This window comes from Anarrhichthys ocellatus, unplaced genomic scaffold, assembly GCF_004355925.1.
Source record: "Anarrhichthys ocellatus isolate YVR2014 unplaced genomic scaffold, GSC_Weel_1.0 scaffold12, whole genome shotgun sequence".
NCBI lineage: Eukaryota > Metazoa > Chordata > Actinopteri > Perciformes > Anarhichadidae > Anarrhichthys > Anarrhichthys ocellatus.
This window is the reverse complement of record NW_022280042.1, coordinates 8092249-8101986: the sequence shown is the minus strand read 5'-3', so window position 1 is coordinate 8101986 and position 9738 is coordinate 8092249. Positions and strand designations below refer to the sequence as shown.

The 9738-nt window shown below is 45.6% G+C and overlaps 1 protein-coding gene across 9 annotated transcripts; it reads left to right on the top strand.

The window, feature by feature from the left end:
- Positions 1 to 215: 215 nt before the first annotated feature.
- Positions 216 to 8100, top strand: ptger2a (prostaglandin E receptor 2a (subtype EP2)). Of its 9 annotated transcripts, none has more exons than XM_031852428.1 (4): positions 216 to 345; positions 812 to 872; positions 1393 to 2320; positions 5880 to 8100. In XM_031852428.1, exons 3-4 carry the CDS (start codon positions 1499 to 1501, stop codon positions 6168 to 6170), a joined length of 1113 nt encoding a protein of 370 aa, XP_031708288.1. In that variant the 5' UTR covers positions 216 to 345; positions 812 to 872; positions 1393 to 1498; the 3' UTR covers positions 6171 to 8100. The 9 variants fall into 9 exon arrangements, with proteins under 9 accessions (XP_031708288.1, XP_031708285.1, XP_031708287.1 ...); XM_031852425.1 differs by having other exon boundaries at positions 679 to 872; XM_031852427.1 differs by having other exon boundaries at positions 216 to 349.
- The last annotated feature ends 1638 nt before the right edge of the window (positions 8101 to 9738 follow it).

Here is a 9738-nt window from a genome sequence, read left to right as displayed (position 1 = left end):
TCACCAAATTATTTAAATTAGGAAATTATTCAATATTTATGAAATTGCAAGGGTTTACATATGATTTATTTTGGCATTTTTCAACTCAACAGTGGCTCGCAGCCTCTCAGCTGTCTGTGTGCACGAGGTGGGTGTTCCCGTTCCGTGTGACGTCACCGACTCGTTCCCTGTACCCCGAGCCCATTCATCCCTACCTCCTCACAGTTCCGCGCGCCTCGCCCTCTCCGCACCTCACCCTTTTAGTTTGTTTTTAAAAACCAGAGCGGCTTTACACCGGGACGCACTTCTCTCCTGCGTGACTGTAAAAACACGGACGTCTTCAGGCCGCGGGGAGCAAGTCGTGAAGTAGGTGAGAACTTCTTTATTTCGGATGCGTTTCACCGCTTTGAAGCCCACGCGAGGGGTGACAGTAGTTGCCTCGCGCTTCAGGCAAAACTTCGTTTAGAAAAGACGCAAGGGAAAACTTTCCTTTCTGACTGAAAAACGCTCGAGCGCTCAAAGCTGGAATTAAGTCATTATTTAAGTATGTAGTCGATCTTTAATTCGGCACAAATTGTTTCTTTTTTTCAAAATAAAATCCAACGTTGACAACCAGTTACTTCGCGTGTTGTGTTGCTGTAGACAACAGAGACACTACTTCTCACTCAACTCCTTTGCCCCACATGTCTGATTTTACAGTATTGCCCAGCTGACATCGCGACTGACGCACAATCAACACAACCGGCCCCATCTGTCAGGGCTCTACTTCCCGTCTTTATCACAGTTGTTACTGTCTTCTTTTAAAAACACGCTGTTTCTTTGACTGATTCAGTGACAATTGGCAACCCAGAACTTGAGCAGGCATCACCAGACACGTCGGGCTGAGCAAGTAGGTGAGTCACTTGATTGATCCACAACACACACACACACATCCGTTTAACCACCCGGCCTGTCAGCTGATATCTATTGACTGGTGAGACAGAAGAGGAAGAAACATTGGATTTCACAACTCACACTGGAGCATGCGGTTCAAGCCGTGGAATTTTTGAGTGCATGCAAAATGTTCCTTTTTAGGGGGGAGGGGGGTCTGTGTATGTGTGGGATCACTTAAGTTAGACAAAGACTTGCAAACATGGAATCAGAGTGGAAGCGTATAGTTGACATTGAGTCAAAACAGTCCGAGAGTGAGATTAGAAATCATTGGGGAACGTAAACAAACGCTGTTGCCAAAGCATCTTGTGTTTGATGGACAGACGGACCGGCTGTGGCAGATTTTCTTAGTAACTTTGGCAACTAAACGCTATGTACAAAATATCGAAAAAGCTGCTGATTGATCTGCAGTTGACCAACTGATAAATGACTGATTGCTACTGCTCTAAATCTGTTATTCTTCCTTCCTTTCTGTTTAACCAGGATGGCTGCAGACTACCTTTTAAGGACACTTTTTTGACTCTTTTTTTGGGGGGGAAACAAGGGACATCTTTTCTCATTCAAATCCCAGCCAGTTGTCATCCAAACGATGGACCCAATAAACTATACTCGGTGCCACATCCAGCACCACGTCGAAACCAGCAAGCCGTGGATCAGCGCCATCATGTTCGCCCTGGGCCTCTTCGGCAACGTGGCCGCCCTGGTGATCCTGGAAGTCCGGCGACGCAGAGCCATGAGGACTGCGAACATGTGGCGGCGCTCGCTGTTCCACGTCCTCATCACGGCGCTGGTGGTCACCGACCTGGCGGGCACCTGCCTGATCAGTCCGCTGGTGCAGTTGTCCTACTCGCTCAACCGCACCTTGGTGGGGATGACCCACCCTTCTCACAGCGTGTGCTCGTACTTCGGCATCAGCATGACCTTCTTCAGCCTGGCCACCATGACGCTGCTCTTCTCTATGGCGCTCGAGAGGTGCTTCGCCATTGGGTACCCCTACCTGTACAGCCGGCACGTCACCAAGAAATGCGCCTACATCTCCATCCCCGTGGTGTTTCTGCTGTGCATGCTGTTCTGTCTCCTCCCCTTCGCCGGGTTCGGCAAATACGTGCAATACTGCCCCGGGACATGGTGCTTCATCGACATGAACCCCATTGGGAAGGAGGACCGGGTCTACGCCAACCTGTACGCCACCCTCATGCTGGTGCTGGTGCTGGCCATCGTGGCGTGCAACGGGTTCGTGGTGTACCAGCTGTACAGGATGTACCGGCGGCGGCGGCGGAACGGCGGCTCGGTGATGGCGGCCGTAAAGCCCGGCGAGCGCAGGGCGACGTCCATGGCCGAGGAGGTGGAGCATCTCATCCTGCTGGTCTTCATGACCATCATCTTCTTCATCTGCACAATGCCCCTGGTGGTAAGGCGACGGCTGTTGACTCGCATGCTGTAGAAATGCACACTCGTGTATATATACTGTGTGTGTGTATATGCGGCCCGAGATGTAGACAGGTCTATAAAGACCACATGTTTATATATAGATATCATGCCAGTGCAGTGTGAAAGAACTTAGATCTTCGGACTTTTTAAAATAAGACAATCGGATATATATTCTGCTAATATCCTGTATTTTTCTCAAGAAAACTGCACGCTTATAAGGGAGTAAAGGGAGCCAGCTTATCATTAACAAGGATGACGCATGACTGTGAAGAATCCGGGGATTTGATCCGTTATGTCATCAGGATGCAATTTGGAGGGAGACCGTAATGAGAAGGTCTGTGTCACAAAGTGTAATTCTACACCAGCAACCTTTAAAGAAGCGCTGGCTGCAAACAGCCCAAAACATCATGAAGAGTTCCATGATGTTATTTCCATGGCTTAAGATAGTTCGATCAATATTAGTGGACGTGAGTTACTCTCTCTCTCAAAACCAGAAACCTGAGAAGTGAGTCTCAAACTTGTGGTGTCATGAGGACTGAAGCAGAGGTCGATTGATGGATAGATGGATGAATAGAGGGATGGATGGATCAGCCATTCCGTCGTCTCAGTAAGACTCCTGGGCGAATAACAGTCCCGGCAGTATACGATGTTGTGCACGTTAACGCGGAGAGCTAAATGAAAAGTGCCATCTCGTGCGCTGTGGCTGGAAATGCAGAGTCACAACCCTCACTTCTGCAACGATTGCCAAATTCTGCGCCGCAGTTAATTTGATTGCATCCAAACATCACAAACACAGACCACAGGCTCTTTAATGAGCTCTGTGTTGTCACTGCAGAGCCTCAACGCAGTCACACTTCTGCTGGTGTTGAAGTCACGTGGACTGCGTATATTATGACACTTAAAAACACGTGTGCAAGTATTTTTATTACATTTAAACCATCTACTAAGTCTGGATCACAGACAAAACCGATGACTCGGGTACAGTGAGGTTACACGAGGACAGACAGAAAGGAGGCGGCCAGGCACAAGAAGAAGAAGAGAGATTAAACAGATTAGGAACCAGAGCTTTCACAAGAAGTCGCCATAACGTTAATGTCAGCAGTACACTCATTCTTCTTACAGTGGGAGTCGTCAACACCGGTGCTCTCCGCTGATATTTCCACAGAATGGCCACATTAATGTATTGGCAGATGTCTCCATTTGTTGCCCTGCAGGAAGATGTAGAAAACCTTTCACCATATTTCACTCAAAGCGCACATTATGCGATTACGCTGAGGGGGGTTAATGGGGTCTGTTATTTTAAAGGAACATCCGCCCTAATGTTGCCGTTCCCTTTCTTTAGATCTAGATAACGGCAAAAATGTCTTCTCTGTTGATTGAAGTCATTTCATATTTTCAATGTTTAGCTGACAGTTTTGAAAGTCTAAAACGTCAATAAATGTAGATTGAAGCGGAACATTCCGTTAGACAAAAACATGTTGTGAATATTGAAAATGATTACATCTATCTTTTGGACTCTGGTGGTATTGGAACTGTTTGGACACACGAGTCGGAAACAATCCCACGCAGGAACCTACTTCTACAACTGCAATGCTACTAATGTTACTGCAGCCTGATCTTAATCTGCAACTGTGCAGGAATACCGGCTTTAAACACAATAAATAGACAAGCAAAAATCTGACAGGTGTATCAACAGTAACTAGCACGTTTGCCAAGGCTACACATTCAAGCATACTGAGATATGAATGAAATACATCATTTATGAGCCCTATAAACACTCATGGGTGTCCAGCCAGCAATGTGATACCACAGTCTGAGGTCACACACACACACACACACACACACGGAGATTATATTACATTTCTCTGCTGTGACTTCTGTGCGCCGGTTATCTGTGATTGCATTAAAAATGGAAAAGGTTAGACAATAGCCTTTTGGGACGGAAAAAGAGACGCATTGTCTGAGAGGTTGGCGTGGAGAAATGATAAACTAAAAACCCTGTCCCACCAATCCTGTCCATCATCAACAGATTCCAACAAGACGGGCCAAGAGTACTAGCCAATCAGAGGCAGGGGAGGGCGGGTCCTACCACCGCGCCGACCGTCATCTCGTTCCAAGTTAAACCTCCTGATTTCATGCACCTCTTCATGAGTTAACATGTGGGAACATACGAGCGTGCGTCTTTGAGAACAGGCTCCCACATCGTGGTGGACCTAATGAGTACCAGCCACATTAAGGGAGATTATCGCCTCTGACTCATGTTTGTGCTCTGCACACAATTGTAAATATGTTGTTTTTGGAAATGAAACTCAAGCATCAACCCCGGTTACAGATACTCCCCATCAACACTGTTTATTACGCTTCCTGTCGGCAGTGGGAGAGGAGAAGAAAATGGGCTCACAGTGTGAGCGGCTAAACAAAACAATCTGTCTACAGCCGCGCACTCACGATCCTTCGCCCCACTCTGTTTCTGTCCCACAAACTCGGCAAGACGTCGCAGTGATGATCTCTTGTGGTTTAGGGATCAGCGTGAAGCTGCTCTGCACTTAAAGAAAACCGAGCGCACCTCAGTTGTTGGATAACTTTTCCCGAGGTAGTTATTTAACAATGGACATTTCCCTGCAGCGGTTGAGAGAACCCTACTCACCCTTTAAGCAACACTCTAAGTGCCTTTTGCCAGCCGTGTGGTCGGCCAGGAAGACAGTAGCTGTCTTCATGGCGACGATTCTTGCATCGAGGTTGTGTGGTTGAGCAACAGGAAGCAGGCCTAATGAGATTTGCGCAACCCACCGCTAGGAAATTGGGTGTTGTTTTTTTTACGGGAGTCGAGCGAGGAATAAGGGAAAGCAGCGGCGTGTCGGTGAACGGATCGACTCTACTGTCCCCATCACATTTATATTCATTGTCCCTCTCTGACCCCCCCAGAGAGTCATGGCTTCCATGGATTGTATTAATGTGCTGGTTCCCAACCTTGTGAGCATTTGCACCACAGACAGGAAGCAATGAATGAAATCAGCTGCTCACAGGCGTTACTAAAAACAGCTGTATTCAACGGCGGTTGCCATTTAAAAAAAAAAAAAAAAAAAAAAAAAGGTCAGCAACTCCCAACAATGCGTGTGTAATATAGTGAGGTGGAATGAGGTAAATGCTGCGCATATTTCCAGTGTGAACAGCCGCACACTTACACATTTCCATCAGTAATAAGGGAAGTAATTCATAGTTTTTCCATTGAACTGCCAGAAACAGAAATAAAAAAGGTCACTGTTTTCTGAGACTTGTCCTCAACAAAGGTATTAGATATATTGTCTTCATCAGTCATCACGGTCGTATGAAATACATTTATATTTTGAATCTAAACATGCACGAGTTCTATTGTTCACCTCCCATAAACTGGTCCCAGTCTTCATGTGCTGCTGCTGCTGCTTTAGAGGGTTTAGTGTGGGATTTAAACCAGGATCTAGTGGGATTTTTTTAATTCTAGGATGTGGTTTTCTGTGTGCGGGTTAATTTCATTCTCCCTCTCTCTGTCCACCTCTCAGATCCGGGTTTACATCAACTCCTTGAGGCCTACCAATGAGTCTCACGGAGAGGACCTGAAGGCTCTGCGCTTCATTTCCATCAACTCCATCATCGACCCCTGGGTCTTCATCCTCCTCTCCCCCAGCGTGCTGCACTTCTTTTGGGCCTCGGTTTGCCGGGCGCCCCTGGAAACCTTCAGGGGCTCCATCCTAAGATCATCCATTGCCAAAGAGAATTGCCACACCAACTTTGAACTGTCTCGCCCGACGCTGGAGTACACCGAGCATTTTCATTCTGTGGAAACTCTATGACCACAACAGCGCTTTATTATTTCATGCCTGTATTTATTGGACACTAATACTATATTGTGTTAAACGGTTGAAGCAGCTTGTGCAAGGACATTTTAAAGTAGCCTACAAAGCAGGCAATTTATTCAACAGAGATATTATGAATAATTACACATGACTTTCTCTTGATCTTCAGAACATTATCTCATCACCTCTGACCACTGGTCTGCTTTGGTAACCTCTTCCCCTCGCACGCCTTGCCAGATCCCTGCTGCAAGGGTCAAAGGTCAAGAAGCCCGGAGAGACTTTTTGGAATACAAGAAAGTCAGAGCTTCACTCAGGGAGTGATAAACACAGAAGAGGTTCTGTTGAGGATGTACATTTCATTTAAACATCTACAGTATTAGACACACATATAATATTATATATCATAACAATATATAGAGCAGAGATTAAATGTTTTGTCATTTTAACCCTCCAGTTCCGCCTCAGGTTAACGCCGTTAGCTCCGTCAGCACTTTTGTCATAGTTTGCACTGTTAGCGCTGTTAGCTACGAGCCGCCAGCTCAGCCGAGATGCTCCCGATCTTCTACCTTTAAAAGGACGTTTTCTGTCCTCAATGAATACATGATGGAGCTGAAATTAGAGGCGACAGGGACCCACAAACAAAAGGTTTTTGGAAAATGTTGCCAAAGATTAAAGCCTCTTTTATTTTTTTTAATAAGCTAACGTTTTAATGAGATAAATGTTATATTATTAATACAGTATAAAATAAGAGTTTCGAGATGGTTTACCTTTAAAAAAAGTACCATGTTTTCATTCTGTCAACAGTCATTTTGGGACTTTTTTCTTTTGCCGGGTACTTCTGTTCCATCACGTAACCTAAAAGTCATTTGGAAACTATGAGACGAGCGCCCTTTGTTCTTATTCATCCACTTTACGACAGACGTGCCATTCGAACTGCATTTGTTTTACAAGAGAACGTCTTGAAAATGTCCAATGTGCGTCTATCCAGAGGCCCATCATACATGTGGGACAAAGGACGTCCACGTGAGAGTGCCGCTAATAGCCCAGATGGACAGCGTCATGATTTTGCTCTCTGATCCTTATCGATTGCTCAAACATGTTGGAGCACAATGAGAGAACCCTGGTTTGCTACCCACACCCACCGATGTATCACATGACATTATCATGATGCCAGATCTAACTGACTTGCTGAAACCAGAGTTTCCTGGAAAAATCAGGTGGTTTTCTCCACGTTCGGGTTTGTTAAAATTACACAACACAGATTCAAACGGAGAAGAGGGTAAGCTACTGCGGATTTGTTCTCGGGATCTCTCTCATAAATCTCTGGAGGGAAAAAAGAAAATATTTGTGACTGGGGTTACGCAACAGCAGCTGGGATCCAGTTGAAACTGAAAGAGATTGGTCCTTGTGTGTTTTACAAATGTGAGAAGAAAAAAAAAAGTTTGAGCGTCGGGTAAACTTAAACTTAATTTGAAAGTGTCACGTGTGAGTGCGTGTGAGAGTGTGTGTGTGTGTGTGTGTGTGTGTGTGACGATGTCGTTTGGCTTTTGTGTTGTGAGAACAGCGGTTTATTGGCCCCCGCTGGTCTGTTGGTTCTGAGCTCGGCATGAAACTGTTCGGTGTTTACGACGGCGTCTTACTGCTTCCTGTGGTCGTCCTGTGTGAGTCGCTTTTGCGCGAGTGTGCGTTATTGCAAATATTCCCGAAATGCATGCCTATGCGTCCGTGTGTGTGTGTGTGTGTGTGTGTGTGTGTGTGTGTGTGTGTGTGTCAGACAGCACTGAAATGTAATGGTGTCAAACCAGAATGCTACCTACCTGGATGTCTTGTTCTGTGTAATTATAAAGTACTGTAGATGAAACTGAATGCACTGAGTGTGCTTGTGTGTTTCATGGCTCGTGTAAATAAACATCTCATCCACCGTGTGTATTTTCTGTCCGACCTGCTTTGTAACCCTTTTCCTCCACACACACACAGTTTGTAGATGGGTTCCAGATGTGGCGTGTCTTTCAATTAGAAGTGTGTCTTTTGTAGGAATCCCTATAGGCAGATGCCTATAGCTAGTTTTCCGTCGTGTGTGTGTCGGAACACAACCCATTTCTGTGGTTTGAGCTAAGTAGGTCGATGTGTGGAGGGTAAGCGTCGACCACATCAGCCTATGGGGCCCTTTGAAAATCACAGGCCATGTCTGCAAACAGGAAGTGCCTCGTGTGATCCGAGCTTTGTTCCACCTGCAGCCGCAGTTTTGTGATCATTTATGTGCTCATTGTTTTGGTGTTTATTTCCCACATTCGCGACACTAAGCGAATTGAGGGTTCAGTTGCCATTAGCCAGTGAATGTGCGATAATCTAATTTATATCGTGATGATTCAGGATTGGAGACATTAAATGCCGCTACCCATTTATACGCCGATTTCTTGTCATGTCACGGAGACTTCCTGTTTCTTTGCATGCGTTTTAGGTGAGTCACAGGTCATTTCCTCTCGCCTCTAATCTATTAGTATTTACTTCAGCCCCCACGGCCCGTCACGCCATTTAAAAAGTCATCATGGCTTTGATTGACCTCGTTGATAAGGGTTAGGTGTGAATGTCGTAACAAACTGCCACTAAGATTACGTACGTGAGTGAGAGCATCAGCCGTGTTTCTATTCACATATTTAGATAATACGTCCTCATTAAGGTGTTTTTTTGCCTTTGACGAAGGTTGATGCGCTGAATGGAATGTGGAAAAAGGCCTTTAATAAGTTCTGACACAGCGGACAGTTGACTCTCAAGACTGAGCAGTGTAACGTCGCTCTATGTCTGCTCAATGAGTAAATAAATACCTTAATATGGGGATACTATGGCAATGTTGTGGGCACAGTTAGCTGTGCTACCCCATGATGTCGGCCATTATGGGATAACAGGACCAAAACGTTGAGTCGGACTCAAACCCGCGCTGAAAGCACACGTCATGCGATTACTTTGTAACATCACCCCCCTCCCCTCCCCACCCCCACTTCGTAATTACCCATAATTCACTGTGTATCATGCTTGCTCTCTGTCAATTAACATCCCATCAAAAAACAATTACATCCAAACCGCCCAACCAGACATGAGGAGCATATCAGCATAATTTAGTTTATTCCACGTAATTGATTAGCTGATTAATCAACCCTGTCTGTGTAATTGGGTAATGCGGTGTCTTCTTGTGTTGTGATTAGGTCAGAGGAGGAAGGAGCTGACCTGTGTGTTGAGTGTGTGTGTGAGAGCCTGCACTTTATTCCAGATAGCGGCACCATAATATTGGAGGCTGAACCACTGATAGCTGTGGGGCCGGAGGGTGGGGGTGCGTGGAGTTGCAGCCAGGTCATCTAGCCAAAATAAAGTCAACCATTAAAATAATTATTTGGGTTAAAGGAAACATGTCATACCAGAAGACTTTTACTGTCTGTCCGCCAACGCTATTGAGCTTAGTTTCATTTGACTTTCTGCAGAATTTCCTCATTAGTCAAACTGAAATTAGTCGGTTGCCAACTTTTGATATTTGAGTCACATACAACTGCCCACACAATATTTTCCACTT